This window comes from Marmota flaviventris, chromosome 8, assembly GCF_047511675.1.
Source record: "Marmota flaviventris isolate mMarFla1 chromosome 8, mMarFla1.hap1, whole genome shotgun sequence".
Taxonomy (NCBI): domain Eukaryota; kingdom Metazoa; phylum Chordata; class Mammalia; order Rodentia; family Sciuridae; genus Marmota; species Marmota flaviventris.
The window spans coordinates 55,194,558-55,210,569 of record NC_092505.1 but is presented as its reverse complement, the minus strand read 5'-3'; the positions used below and the strand labels follow the sequence as shown (position 1 = coordinate 55,210,569).

The 16,012-nt window shown below is 43.4% G+C and overlaps 1 protein-coding gene across 3 annotated transcripts in view; it reads left to right on the top strand.

Annotated features, from left to right (window-relative positions):
* Nucleotides 1-16,012, top strand: part of LOC114093319 (kalirin) — a 450,305-nt gene that overhangs the window by 180,504 nt on the left and 253,789 nt on the right. For all 3 annotated transcript variants that reach the window (XM_071615264.1, XM_071615263.1, XM_071615265.1), the window contains exon 3: nt 2,741-2,855. In XM_071615264.1, the coding sequence (XP_071471365.1) occupies nt 2,741-2,855 (115 nt within the window). The remainder of the gene's footprint in view (nt 1-2,740; nt 2,856-16,012) is intronic.

Genomic DNA, 16,012 nt, shown 5'->3' with positions numbered 1-16,012 from the left:
AAGTGTCTCAAAGCGTTTCCATAGAACAGTCCCACACAATCATCCTCAAAAAAAAAAAAAAAAAAAAACAGAAAGAGGTTCTTGTCTTAAATAAAATTGGGAAATGCTGCATGTTAAAGCATCAGCATCACTTATCTCTGTTTTTCCTCTCTCCTTGAATAATGCATCCTGCCTCAGAAAAAAGAACAGCTCCACCCACTGGGGGCTGGACCCCTCCCCTCTTACCCACTCTGAAGCCTTGAATGTATCCATTGCCCACCTCCCTTCCGGCATAATGATTCTCTTCCTCTGTGCTCGCTCATTTCTTCCTACAGTCTTGCAAGATCTTTTCTGTTCTGGAAACTATAGGACTCGATCCCGCTGCCTCATCTTGACTCATTATCCATACTTCTGAAAGGTGGTGATTACATTTTCCCAGGCTTCCTTTCCTCACTCCCCCTCCCCTGTCATCCAGAACCTTTCCCAGCCCTGAGTTCTGAAACTCCTATCTCTAAGGTTAGTGTAACATAAGCTTTACAGGAACAGAATCAACCAGCCCTTGAAACACCTCGTCACCCTCTGCCAGTCAGAGCCTTGGCTCTCGAAACCACCTCATCACCCTCTGCCAGTCAGAGCTTTGACTCCCCATGTTCCCATGTCTCTATTTATAAGGTGTCCATAGAAGGAAACCAATAGCTGAAGCAAAAACCCACCCAAGAGTAAAAAAGCTTAGAGTGATAAAGGGAAGGCTAAGGGGGGTCAGATGCCCTCCCAGCTTTTAGGAACCCTTCCAATTAATCATTTTGCTTCCTTTTCTTTGTGTGAATGATAGTTGGGAGATAGGGACCATCCCCAAAGCAGATGAGATGAAGTTGTTCATCATTACAAAGAACCAGGGCTGGTAGTATAGAAGGCCTTGGAGCAGGGGGCCTGGAGCTCAACTCTGAGGTACACCTGTATGGATCCACTCTGCTGGAGAGGTGGGCACGGTCATGCTAAGTGACTTTGACTTTGTTTGACCCTTTGCCCCCTGCAGCCTCTAATTTCCTCTTCAGAGCATCCTGGGTTATTTGGCAGTGTTATGGGTTGAATCCTGAATGTCTCCCCAAGCTCGTATGTTGAAGCCTTGGTCCCCAGTGCAGCAGTGTCCAGAGGTGGGGCTTTCAGAAGTGATTGGATCATAAGGGCCAGACCATCATCAGTGGAACAATCCATTGGATGGATTAATAATTGGAATGGACTATTTTGAGATAGTGGGTTCTATAGGCAGGTGGGACATGACTGGAAGAAGTAGATCACTTGAGAACATGTCCTGGGGACTGTATCTTGTCCCTAGCTCCTTCTATGCCCTGCTTGTTGGCTGCTGTGAACTGAGTAGCTTTCTTCCACCTTTCTGCCATAATGTTCTGTCTCACCTCAGGCCCAGAGCAGTGGAGTCAGCCAACCATGGACTAAAACCTCTGAAACTATCAATCATCCCAAAATAAACTTCCTCCTCTAAATTGTGTTGGGTATTTTGGTCACAGAGACTAAGAGCTGACTAATACACCATGCCTCCCTCCATTTGTGTTCCTGTGATCAGAGGAAAATGTTACTCCTGAGCTCACACCTAGAAGGGGCCTGGGCAGCTCTTCTTTCCTTGTAAGAGGTCCTTCTTCAGAGGCCTGAGCGTCAGGTTTCTTTCTAGCACTGATGTAGCATGTAAACCCCTCCCCCAGCTTCCATTAGTTCACTCTGGGTCCCCACTCTGGGGATGTCAGCGGTTGTCTGAGATTTGGGTTGAGGGGGTATCTCTGATCAGGATGCAGAAGTGTCCTTTGTGTCATAGCCAGTGCCTCAAAGGAACATAGTCACCGTACTTCAGTTTCACCTATATGACCCTCCTGAGAAACTTGGTTTGGGTTCCTAATCATGACATCCATTAATGAATAAATTTTTAAATCATACAATAAATAGTGAATAGAAAGTTTGAAAATATAGGAAAGAAAAAACAACCATCTAGAACTCTGTCCTAATGACTACAGTGATCATCATTTTTGTATACTTCTTCTAGCATTTCCCCCCCTTCATTTGATGTTTATAAAGCATTTGTAATCCGAGTTTGTACATATTGCACTGATTAAGACCTTGAGCATCTTTATTTCTGATAAGATTCATGTACTTCTCCAGCAGGAGTGACAGGTGGCACCTCAGGCAGGCAGGTGGGCAGAGGTGGCTTCTGAGTTGCGTAGAAAACTTTTAATGTCTTTTCTATGAGTCTGAAAATCTCTCTGCGGTGCTATCCTGGATGGGTGCTTTCAATGGCCTCCTCATCATGGTCTCAGTGCATTGACAGCACTCCTGCTTCATAGAGGTCTGCAAAGAGAAGTGAAGGGAAGTGAAATTTCCAAAGAACAAAGCACTTTTACCCAGCTTGTTTTCTCAATAAGAACCATTATCATGCCCTTCTTATCTCAGAAATACAGAGAGCTTTACCTTCAAGCTGCTTCCTCATCAGTCCTTGCAACAACCCACAATGTGCCCACTATTATTTTCATCTGCTTTTTTACAGATGAGGCAGCAGAGATGTCAAAAGACTTGACCAAAGTCACACACATTACCTGCATTCAGACACTCTTGTCTTAAACTGTGACTGATTTATCTGGGCCCCACCTTGCTGCCTGTGCCAGCATTCAGACATTGGTTTTTTTTTTTTTTTCCCCCCTTTGTGGCTGACTTTCCTGGTTGCTTTTCTTAAATTGTCTCCTCTTTCTCCCTGCAGGGGGCCGTGATAAGCGAGGTGGACCCATCCTGACCTTCCCTGCTCGCAGCAATCATGACAGAATAAGGCAGGAAGACCTGCGGAAACTTGTGACGTATTTGGCCAGTGTGCCAAGGTAAGGTGAAGGGCAGTGGCCTGCAGGGGCGTGGGGAGCTGGGCTGATGCCAGGAAGTTGGAAGGAGCCCCTGTTCCTTGCCAGGGCCCTGGGATACATTGGATTCTAACTTTTCCTGGAACATCATTGCCCATTGTTCACCTCATTCCCATCTTTCCCATTGTTTCTGCTGGGATTCATGTGAATGAAATGGGAGCTGGCAGTGGGAACTGTGGGCAGTTTTGAGGGTCCCAGGCTAAGAGGATTGGTCCATGCGCCTGCAACCCCAGACACTCTGGCCTGGGGCAGGGGGGTGGGAAGCTGCTGTTTACTTTTGCGCAAAGTCCCTTTGGAACTTTGGTTGATTCCACTGGTTTGCATAATGGATTATTTTTAGAATCTCTGGCTTGTGAATATTTTTGTGGTGCTTGGAGTTTGGGGTAAGTAATGGTGCTGATGTCACTCAGCTAGAGGTGGTTCTTGGCTCAATGTAGGTTCTGCATTTTCAGTTTCTGTTGTTATTTCTCTCTTTTTCTTTTTTATTTCCTGCATTTTAATGGGGGTAATATTGCTCCCCAGCTGGGTAAAAATTAGTTCCTGGGGGCAGTAAATGAATCTTAATCTTGTCTGCCTGAAGCATAGATATACATACAGTACAGATATACAGTACATGTGTGATACAATGATTTCACTGGGTGGAGAACCTAAGGGGAGCAAAAGTCTAAAAGGCTCCTTCAGGGCAGAAGGTAATAAGGAAAGGGAGACTGAGAAAACACATTCTGGCCACAGAGGTGGGTGGCAACAGATATGCCAAGAACATGGTTTATGTCTTTAAAAAGGGAGGGAAGAGGCCTTTGACTACTTACAGAATGTGAGAGCCAGAAAGGCCCACAGGAGCAATCTGGGCAAATATGTATGCTTTTCTGTTTAGGGAACAGGCTGACTTGAGACTCATGGAAACAGAATCTGGAACAGAATTGTTCTAAGGACTGTGAAATTAGGTAGGAAAGCTGAAGATCTTAGAGGGTCAGATAACATTTGCCATTCTTCTGCCTAGCCATGGCTTTGGGAGAGAAGGGGAAATATGAAATTAACAGGTAGATTAGGTGAGCTGCTCACAGGGGTCCATGGAAGAGCTTGTCTGGAACTCAAGCCTCCTGAGGCCAGTCCTTGTCCTCCATTGTTGCCTTGGCCAGCAAGGGCTCTGCTCTCTGTCTCTTAGTGGGGCCAAGCCTATTAGGTGTTTGTTGTGGCAAATAAGAGGTGGTGCTTTGGGCTTTCAGAACCTTCATCTTATTTTTGTGCATTTTATAGGAGAATGAGTAAATTATGCAGACAAGCTATATATTCAGCTCTGCCTTTGTGAAGAGACTGTTTGTGAAGGGAATGTAGTTTTTGAATGTGCTGATTAAGTTCTTGAAGCAGGTGTCAAGTGAGGCAAGTACTACATTTTAGAGAGCCACAGGGTCTGAGAAAAACAAAGGGATTGGTGGAGGGTTATGGGCAGGTGGTAAAGGGGATTTTAAGAGCAGTCATCAAATGCTGGAAGGATGTTGAATGGAATGGTGAGCCCTGAAAAGCTCCAAACAGAAGGCTGTGAACAAACAGATGCCAAAAGGTGTCTGTTTTTTTCTTTATGATATCTACTGGGAACCAGAAAAAAAAAAAAAAAAAAAAAAAAAAAAATATATATATATATATATATATATATATATATATATATAAAGGGTCTTAAACTCCAGAGAAAGGGATTTGGTTATTTTCAAAGATGAACTTCTAAGATGAGTACATGAGGCAATGAACTAAGAATATAATAGAAAATAGAAGATTTTTTTGTAGGTCTTTATAGAGAAGAAATATTCCTATCTGTCCCAAAGGTAAGGAGATGGACTAAATAACCCATGATTGATCTATGTAATTTTGCAATTTAGCCATCTAGGCGCTAAGCAGTTTTTAAAAGCATGTTTCCCAGGTATGCTACTAACAGTCATGGAACCAGGCACTTTCTAAAGCAATTTACAAGAGTTTCGTGGGGACCTAGAATGGACTCTTTTAGAGTCAGAAGAAATTGGAATCCCAGGAAATGTGAAGCATACATTTTTCTGCCTTGCATGTTCATTGCATACCTGCAGCTAAGACAGGCTCATCTTTTGTTTAGAATAAAAGAAGAAAGAGTTGGAAGAATACGTTCCTTCATTGTGAGTTATTAAGCAAAGATTAGGACCAAAATGAATTGGAAGCAATTTAAAAGGAAAAGATTTCTGCTGAGGTGAAGGGGAATGAAACCCAAGAGGGGCTGAGAGGAAGGTCATGAAAACAAAGGAGAAACAGTACATCATCACTGTTTTAGTCGGCTTTCTCACTGCTTTGATCCAACCAGTACAACTGTAGAAAGGAGGAAAAGTTTTTTAGAGGGCTCACAGTTTCAGAGGGCTTAGTCCACAGAAGGTTGGCTCCATTCCATGGGGCTTGAGGTGAGGCTGAACATCATGGCGGAAGAGTGTGGCAGAGGGAAGCAGCTCACATGGTGATCAGAAAGCAGAGAGAGAGACTCCACTTGCCGGATACAAATATATATGCAAACCCACACCCCAATTCCTACCCCCTCCAGCTACACTCTACCACTTCAGTTACCACTCAGTTAATCCCTATCACGGGACTAAATCACTGATTGGGTTAAGACTCTTACAAACCAATCATTTCTCCTCTGAACCTTCTTGCATTGTCTCACACATGAGCTTTTGGGAGACATCTCAACATCCAAACCATAACAATAACTGAAGGGGCATTCTGCACGCAGGCTCTCTGCTTCTCAGACAGGCTTCTTTCCTGGCATTGGCAGGGGAAGCCAGAATGCTGTTTCACTGGGTGTGGTAGTGCACATCTGTAATCCCAGATACTTTGGAGGCTGAGTTCAAGGCCAGCCTGTGCACTTTAGTGAGACCCTGTCTCAAAATAAAAGTTTAAAAGGTCTAGGAATATAGCTCAGTTGAACCTGAGTTCAATTCCCAGTCTGGAAAAGAAAGAGAGAGAGAAAACAGGGGAGTGAGGAAAGAGGGGGTGGGGGGGGGAGAGAGAGAGAGAGAGAAAGAGAAAGAAGAAGAAGGAGAAGAAGGAGGAGGGGAGGGGGAGGGGGAGGGGGAGGAAAAGGAAGAAGAAGAAATTAGTGATCACCCCCAGTAGGAAAAATTGATCTGTGATGCCTGCTGCCTCCCTCTGAGGGACTTGTATTCACCAGATGTGTGAGTGCCTGGTTGGCCGAAATCTATGAACTCGTCACGTCCACCAATCACTTTCTATTTCTGTTGGCTTCCAGTTCACAGACAACAACTCATGGAAATAGAATGTGAAACAGAATTATTCTGCAATAAACTTTGGTGGGAAAACTGAAGACCTGAGAAGGTCGGATGGTGTTTGCAACTTTTCTGTCTAACCAGGGCTTTAGAAGAGAAGGGGAACTCTGAAAATGAACAGTTAGGTCAGGTGGATGATTTTGATAAGAAGAAATTATTTATTCTGGGTCATAGCCTGGGATGCTAAAAGGACAGGCTTCTTTTTAAAGATGAAATATTTACTGTGGACTGGTGTAATCAAGTCTGTGGGTGACATTTGATATTCATTTATTCATGTACTTATTTATTATTCATTTAACAAATATTCAGCACTTCTGTGTGTCAGGTAGATTGAGGCTTCATGGTAAGCAGGGAGAGACATTTTGAGGGAATTAGGGAAAGCCTGGATATTTCCCTACACAGTGCCAAACCAGCAACAGCCCAGGTAGCACAGGATGTGACTGCACTGGTAGCACAGGAGATGAGTCAGTCAGCAGAAGACCCACTGGTGAGGACAGTGTGTGATGAAAGAGGCTCTTGGGATCTAAGGAGCCAGCCTGCATGATGACAAACTATTTTGATAATTTATAAATGAATAGGAAGAGGTAGCCCTACTATCTGCTGTGCAGGGCAACCTTGTGTGGCCCGCCAAATTCAAGTCTGCTGTATTCAACTTGCTAGCCCCATGGACCATTTAGAGTACTGTCAGACAAGAAGTGTGTTGAGGAACCCGCAAGCTGTGTCTCCGCAGTGGAAGGAGTAAGGGAGGTTTGCTGCGGGCGTGAATATGGAAAAGTAAAGGAATTCCTGACTTCAGATGTCAGGAGAGGTGTCCTGAAAGAAGCGGGTTGGCATGGTCTCTGTTGCACCCATGAATAGAAGGAAAAGGTCCAGATTCAGAGGTGAAGAAAGAATCTGCCTCCAGAGAGCTGTGCATCAGCAGCACCGCTGCCTCCAGTCCTGTCTCTGCAGAGTGGATGGCCCTGTTAGGGATGCCTTAGAAAGAAGTCCTCCATTGAGTTGGAGCGGGGATTAGGTATTTTCAAAGTCTCTTTCCTACCCTGGACTCTATGTTACTGTGGCATTGGAAAAAGCATACATAATAAAATCCAGGTCTGCCACAGTCTGGCTGCAGCAAAATAACCGGGGGTGGGGGGGTGGGGGTGACGAACAACTTGTGTAGATTGATACAGCAGGAGTGGGAGCCGTTTATTGTAGGACAACAGAGGTATTTATACATTCCACACAGCTTATCTAATTAACATAAACTAAATACAGCAGTCAACCAATAAGGAATCTCCACACTTAATGGCTGGCTGGAGTTACTTCACAAACCACTCCCTCTGGCAAAATGCCAGGCGCCATCCAGACTTGTTTACAGACTCTAACACAGGACTTCAAATTAAAATATTTACCTCCACAGACACACCCCTTCTCAGGCTCCCTAATAACTTAGAGCTTGGGATTCTGTCTTCACATTCAGTCTTAAGAGAACTGCTTTCTTTCTTGAACTCTGAGTGGGAATTTGGAGGAATTACCTAGGATCAGGGATCATGCCAGGGTGTAACAGTTTGGATCAGTCCTGAGTTAGTTTTTTTTTAAAATTTTTTATTTGTTTTAATTAGTTACACATGACAATACAATGACCGGCATATCATACATTTGAATCAGATGGGATATAATTTCTCATTTTTCTGAGTGTACAGGTTGCAGAATCATATTGGTCATGTAGTCACATATATACACACAGTAATAATAATGTCTTTTTCATTCTACTATCCTTCCTATCTCCCCAACCTCTCCCCTCCCAACACTTCTCTCTACCTAATCTAAGGTAACACTATTTTTTTTCTCTCTCACATCTTCATACATGTATTTTGTATAACGATGAGTTAGTTTTTCAGGGTCCATCTCGTCCTGAGATGTCTCCCTTTTGCCTTCCCTGTCTTTCTCCTGATGAGTTTGAGAATTCACGTCCTTGTCCTTACCTTTTAGCATTTTTTTCTGAGGAATTACAGAATATTCGGGTAGGAAAAGACATTCAAGTTCTTCTAATTCAACTCTCCCTTCATTTACTCAATTCAACAAATATTTATTGAGTGTGTACTGTAAGCCAGATCCTGGGTAGGGATCTTGACGAGTTCTTTCCTGATTGTCATCTGTCCTATACTTACCTAATTTTTTTTTTTTTGGTCCTTCCGGCCTCCTATCTGCTTGTAGTTACTTGTATGTGAAAGACATGGAAAGGAAATACTGTGATACAATCAACTGATGAATATCCCTAGAAATTGAAAGACAGACTAGCAAATCCATCCCAAGAGTAAACATGTGCCCAGGCATAGCTTTCAGTGTGGAATGTTAGGAGTTGACCATATGCTCGAAATTGGAATTTCTCGGTACTACATCTAGTTAAGAAAGCCTGAGGTGTTTTTATTGCATTGAATCTTTCCCCTTCATCATCACTGTTATCCTGCTTTGTCACGATCATCTTTCTGCTGCTCCTAAGGGCACCAATTGATGTATCTGCCACTTAACTCTGCTCTTTGCTGTGTTGCTGAGATGCTGAGTGTTCTGTCAAGGAATGCTGGTGTCATATCGGTGAGTTAAGATGACAAGAAATTAGGATGGGTTATTCTGTAATGCCAATCAAACCAAGGTGCCTTTATTTGCAGCTTATTATTTGATAACATTTGTTCTTGTTCTACTGATTCCAGCAAAAGATAATTTGGGCTTATAGCCAGAACTGTCTTTGTGCTTTATCAAAAAAAAAAAAAAAAAAAAAAAGAATAAGGAGAGAGCCAGAAAGACAGTTAAAAGAAGAGAAGGTTAAAAACAAAAAAAACAAAACAAAACAAAAAACACACAAGGGTTTCCTCTCACAGTTTTCAGCATGAGAAAGCCTGAACCATCCAAACTGTCATCATCAAATGTGTCTTGTTGTTAGGGCCTGTGGAGTTGTGCTGTTGGTGCCCTGCCTTTTGTTCTGGGACCATCAATTAAAGGAGGAAATTGGGAGGAATCAAGGTGATAGAAGATCCAGAAAATAAGATCAGTGAGAACACTGAGGTCATGTTGTTATATTTGCATTTGCCTAAAACTTATACCTTTTAAAAAACATTTTTAACCTCGTTTGTTACCTCTGCATGGACAGTTTCTATTTTCCATTACAGTTTTCACATTTTACACACGTTTCTTGGCAATACCAGTTAAGTGTCCCTATTGTTAGTTGTACGTAACACCAGCCCTGAGGAGCAAATAATGTTCTACTACACAGCTAAGGAACATAAAATCACAATAGAAACTGCCAGTGTTAGTTATCACCTTCCTTAGAGTCACACTGATCTTTGCAGTAAAGGGTAGACAGGCATCTTAATATAGAGGAGGATGCTAGGCTTCAGGCCCAAGCTCCAGCACTCTGCATCAGGGAATGCATGGCCATGCAACCTGGGTAGTTTGAGAAGACTTTAACTGAGCATCAATTTATCATGATGTGGACAGATACAGGGAAACTAGTAAGGCTGGAAACAGCATGGGGTCAGGAGATGAGTGGGAGATAAGAGCCCTTCTAGGCCTGAGGGAGCAGAGTGAGGATAAGATCTTCCAGTATGGAGGGAGAGGATTGCTGTGTGAGAGGCACAGGACAGGAACTGTGGGCTTTGGTGGGAGATGCTGCTGGTTCATGGTGACTTCTGGGTCAGCGCAGGGGACTCAATGTCCTGACCTCACTGTCTGACTGTTCTCTAGCCTCCTGTCATTGTTTGTCACTGACTGCAAACAGGGGAGTTTGCGTTAGCCCCTCAGGGCCCCAGGGTAGTAGGGAGAGGTTGGAGGATAACTTCTGAGGTACAAAAGAAGATACTTGGCCCAGAGTGAGACCTTGGGCATATTACTGATTCTAAGTCCAATATTCTAATTTTTAATTTGGGAAAATAATGTCTGTCTCACAGAGCTGTTGTGAAGAAATCATCTAACAATCTCTCTATTGTCCCAGGCACTCTCTTGTATAAAGGAGCATAATAGTAGTAATAATAATAACAACAACACATCCACAGAGCAATATTTTCTACATAGGAAGGAATAGATGTAATGCATATGAAAGTTACAAAGCATAATAATAAGATGAGCGCATGTGAGTTTGTCTCCAATTTGGGAGGCAGAGCATCACCCCCATCCTTGATGCTACCCAGGACTCTACCCTGTCAGCCTCTTCCTTAGAAATAACCACTATCCAGTTTTATTTTTACCTTTCTCTTGCCTTTTTTGGGGGGTGATAGAGTTTGACATTTATTTTCATAAACAATATATTATTTGGTTTTGCTTGTTTTTGAGTTTTATAAAAATTATATTGTACAATATATAATTTTCTATGACTAGATTTGTTGACATATTGTGATAGGCAATAACCATAGATGAATCTTCAAACATAATTTATTAAAAAAAGCTTATCTTTTGACTTTAAAGGCTCACAACCAAATTATTAATTATCTTCTATGGTACTAAATGGTACTAAAATGGTTTAGTACCATTTTGTGGTACTAAAATGTCTCTTGAGAAGTTTCTGTTAGTTAACTCAAATGAGGAAAATTGATCATGATTACTTTTTTCAATACTTTGAATAGATGTTGTAATTGATATCAATATCAGAGAACAAGTGAAGTTCTTTTAAATCTATTAATGATTACTGTTCAGTAAGATAAAGGGTGTCAAATCCTTACACAGTGCCAGGCACATCATTGGTTGGCTTCTCCTTCAGTGGTCTGAGGAGTTTGCATGCTGAAATGCAGGGTGGAGCCTAGTGCTGTGGGCTGCAGCTCACTGCGAATCCTGCATTATTGTTGACTGGGAATGGAGAGGCTTCCAAAGGGAGGCACTCTGAGCAGAGGTTGGAAGTAGAAGGGGTAGGAGCAGTGCAGGCAGAGGAAGGGCTCAGGAAAAGTCTGAGTGTGAATTAGGGGAGATTAGAGAGTTTGCAAGTTAAGTTCCCAAAACCCAGGGTAACAGAAGCATGGTATCTTTGGGGGACGTGGCAGAAAGTCAGGTAAGAATTTCATGGATCTTGTTAAGAAGATTTACTGATGGAGAATAAAGAATAGTTGAAGAGCTTTGCAGCAGGAGAATAACAAAATTGCATTTTGTAAGATTCATCCGGCAGCTGAGTGGAAGATGGGCTAGTGAAGGCTAGGAAATGGTTGCAATACTGTAGGTTAAAGATAGTAATATGGCTAGTATTGTTGATCACTTATTGGAACAGTTTTACAGTGCCTGAGCTTTAGAATCTCCCAGGCTAGGATTCTTTTAGCTTTCCTATACTGATATGGGCCCTCAGAAGACCACACATTGGTGTTCAGAGCTGACATGATATCTAGAAAAGGCTAGAGTGTTTTGCCTTGGTGACTCTTCAGTTTTCGCTCTGGATGTATTTCAGCTCCTTGGCTGGTGGTGTAGTCAGCCCCTGGCTTGGCTGGGCTGGATGCCTTACCTGGCTCCCTTCTGGGAAAGTCAGGCCCCTGTGGAGTTAGCCTCTGGGCAGCAATGTTGAAGGAGGTGAGCTTAGGTGTAGCCTTTCAATTCTCTTTCAGCCTGCCTGAGCCTACCACTCACCAGGAGCAGGCTGATTAGGAAGCTGAAGTTTCTGGTGTCACCTTGATTAGGTAAACTCCAATATGTCAGGTGAAATAAGATCCTGTGTGCTCAGGCCTTTCTGAAGTTCATCCTAGGTAATCAGGATGATTTAAATTTAGCTGGGATTCACTTGGCTGCGATGTTGGAAATAAGACAGTTCTTTGAATATAAATGCTAAGAGACAGCCTAGCACGGGACGTGGGGGGGGGGCGTGGGGGGGGATGTGTTTTTCACTTAGTGGGTTCCAGATTTGGGTCTATTTCTCTCTTCCCCATTATATGATAATTTTCAACACATTTTCACTAGTCATTGGTTGGGTCTTATGTACCCTTCATTGGTATTTGGGATTGTGTATTTTTTTCCAGGCATATATTACATACTGATGCTTCATGTTATGATGCTAGTTTTGTACAGAAATTGCCTTTATGATAGGCACTTCTGGCAGTTTAAGTATGCTGCCACCAAGTGGTGGAGTACTTCAGTTCATCTGTCTAAGAAGACAGGATGAGTTGTCAGAAGCTCCAAACAGTAATGTTCTATCCTGATCTCATTAAATTTGCTGTTTTCTGGTTTTACTTTTAAAATTTTTACTGAAACATTGAAATTTAAGTAACTGTAGGTGATGATTATTATTATTCAACTATAAAACGTGTTTAATACAATCTTTCTCAAAAAATTGTAGTAAATGTTAAATAAAATAATGCTAATAACAGTGGTTAGCCTAGGCATGCAACAGTTGCCAGTCAAAAGTGGGAATTTTATGATTGTTATCAGAATAAGTTCCAGGCTGCTCATTGAAAGAACGAACAAGGCTTGTCTTCCGCGAAAATGCCCGTTTATTGAGGCAGCTCTGCATATTTATAGAGCCGAGGGTGGTTTGACAGTTATGACAGTTTAATGGTTGAAGGGTTTGACAGTTGGCATGGGGTGCTTTCTGATTGGTGGGTAAGGATCATGTGAGCCAGCAGGGCTAGTCTGATTGGTGGGTAAGGATCATGTGAGCCAGCAGGGCTCACCATTGGATGGCTCTCGGGGAATGGGGAAGTTAGTCTTTGGAGCCTGGGCCACTCCCAGTACTCACTGCTTGAAGGCCAATATTTGGGGGACAGGAGTTGGTAGGAAGGAATCAGGATTATTCAAGGACTGACATGTTGAGAGGATGGAGGGACTGTTGACCTCAAAGCTCCATCTTCAAACACTCAGGTTGCAAAGGGCTTTTATGGGGCGGAGAGGTACAAGAAGACAATGGACAGGAAAGTTGTGTGCTAGTAGGGTCTTCATCATCTAAGGTATGTGTAACTTCCCCTCACCTCCCAGCCAGAATATCATAATTGACCTTGACCTTGACCTCCCAGGACATGTTACTTTTCTGTGAGTTAAGCCTTACACTAATTTACATGCTTTGTGTCCATTGATACACTGAACTAAAGTCTAAGAAGGGGCATTACAAAGGTCACCAGGTTCTGTAAATCAAAAGTAGTAATATTTTTTAGCAGTCAACAATGTCAGGCAAATGGAAAGAGGACATAATCTTTCCAAAAGGATCAGAGACAGGAGGTGAAAATGACTCTGCAAAGGAACTTTCAAAGGGGCAGCCCTGTTACCTAATGATGCTATTTGTTTTTTTGGGGGGGATGCTTAAATGTGGCATGTATATAATAATTCTTAGCTTTCTTTTATAAAATCAAATATTTTTCAATCTCAAAACAAAAACAAACAAAAAACTGGTTTGTCTTCAGTCTTGGGGGTGTTGAAGTCATGGTGCCCCCCCAGATGATTACTTCTCAGAACTCCCACTGCCTCCCGCAACATTTTCATCAGCCACAAACATTGAAGATAAAAGTCTTAATTTGTCCTTTCAAACCATTCTGTTCAAACATTGTTTTCTTTCTGTGAACATGAGATGAGAACATAAGGAAAATGCGGCTGCCCAGGGCTCTGCTGCAGAGTGTGAGTGGCCAGCGCTCGCAGCACCCCCCCCCCCACCCCCCAGCTCGCCACTGTCCTCAATGAATGTCTCCCCATGCCAGCTCTACCCATCTCCTCTCTTCTGGAACTGCTTTAGAAGTTATCAATGAACAATGAACATTGAAACAAGAACTCCTGAAATTCTTTCTTAAATGTCTAGCATTATTACCTAAGGAGAACAAATAACTTGAACAAAATTTGAAAAAGACTTTTGAATCTAGAAAGCTCCTCATGTTGTGGGGAGGGTCTGTCTCTAGTGAGATAAGATTGTCCACAGGGCTTTCTCTCTGATAGGCAGTAAACCTTTCAAGGATAGGAATGGGGGCTCTTATTCCTTGCCTCTGAATTTGCAGAGCACCACTTTGCTAGTGGGTGGAATTCAGCTAGGCTGGGAGCTCCCCAAGGAGAAAGGGCAGGGCTTCACCCCCAGGTTCCTAAGGGCTAGTGCCAGTGAATCTTTTTCAGATGTGAAGTCACTGAGGCCAGACTGAGGTCTCCTTCTGGATGTCCTCCTTCCTCTGTAAGGGGTTGTACGCACAGCTCTGTGACAGAGAGGGAGCCTGAGCCCTCTGCTGAGGATGAAGTGTCCAGGATCTTGGGAGACAGCAGGAGTGGCTTCCCTCTCACCAAGGACGTGGATTCCTGTTTCTCAAGTATGAGCAAGTATGACCACCAATTCTGGAACCCAGACAGGAGCACTTTGGCAGCCACAGTGACTCAGCAAGGACAAATATGTTTCTGGATAATTTACTGACGCAATCCAAGCCTGTGTCCGGATGGCCCTGGTCCTTCTTTCCATTTCTCTTAAGACTTCTGCTCTCCTGACCCCCACTTGTGCTAGGTCTCTTGAGGATGAGTCTTGGTTTTGAGAGCTTCTCAAAAATTCCAAAATTGGTACATTTTTCTCCCTCTTATCTCTCAGACTGTTCTGTCCCAGCTGGAATTTTATCTGTTCCCATCACTAGTCATTAATTCACGTGCAGGTTTTGGCCTGGTGCCTGAGGCAAGGTCTGGGTGCTGTGACTTGCCCCACCCTGGTTCCCTGCACTGGAAGAGAATGTCCTTGATTACCAGACAGTGGGCTGTTTTCTCTGCAGGAAATTCAGGCTTCCAACTCACTAACTGCAGAGAATCTCTGTGTTATGGGATGTGCAGGAGGGTAAGGCCATTCCTCACCCTCACCCACCTCTGACCATGATGGAGTACTCTATTAGGGCCATGGCAAATTGGCCCAGGTTTAATTCTGTGGACACACAGGACAGTTATTTAGTTCTCACACACACCAACCCAGAGGGGAATGGCCAAATGATCCTGTGGCTTTTTGGACTGTCCTTAAACTTGCAGACTCATGAGGGTGATAGTGTTATGCCAGATTCATGGGACCCCAATAGACCTCCAGGAGCCAAATCCAATGCAATCACACAAGAGTCTTTATTGCAAGCTGGAGCCTGGACTCACAACCAGCGGTCGTTCCCGACACAGTGGTCCCAGGGAGTGAGTCCCTGTCCTTTGCCAGTGAAATTTTGAAGTTTTGGGGGGATATTGTGAATACTGGGAATACTGTCACCACATCACACAGCAAATCATTCCATACAGCAGGAAAATCAAACATCAACTCTTAACATTGATTAGCACATTCAATGGTGGGAACAAGTTGGGTAGGGGTGATTGGTTAGAACAAGAGGGGGATTCCTTTGAACTGATTGGTTTAGGCCACGAGGGGTGTATGTGCTAAACTACATGGTTTCCCAACAAGTTATCAAGCACCATAAACTACTGGGGAGTCATCTGGCATTCCAGGTATTTTCCCTGTCTCATGCTGATTGGTGGTTGCTAGGGGGGTTGCTATGGGTCCTCACCTAGCCTAACTGAGTCAGGGACACCTGCGCTGCAGATCTCTCCTGTTATTTGTAGACAAACAACTCAGCAGGGTGGGTATGTGCTTAGGAGTGCTCTGTGGGTTTTTCCAAGGACAAGGGTCATGCCCCCTTCCTTGGACAGGCTTTGCTTGGGGTAGAGGCTGGTTTCTCAAAAATGGAGTCACATCAGTTTCTCAATAGGGTACCAATTCTTACTTGGACTTAATCCAAGATCATTTATTAGAGGTAAAATCTGACCTGGAGGTAAAGGAAGGAGGTGGATTAGAATCCTGGAGTTTAAGGTAGTAAGGAGTTATAGAGGTTATGAGGTCAGCACCTTCACTTTGAAAGAGCAGAGTCCTGTCCAGAGGAGTGTGGTGCTGTGTCCAGGGCCAAC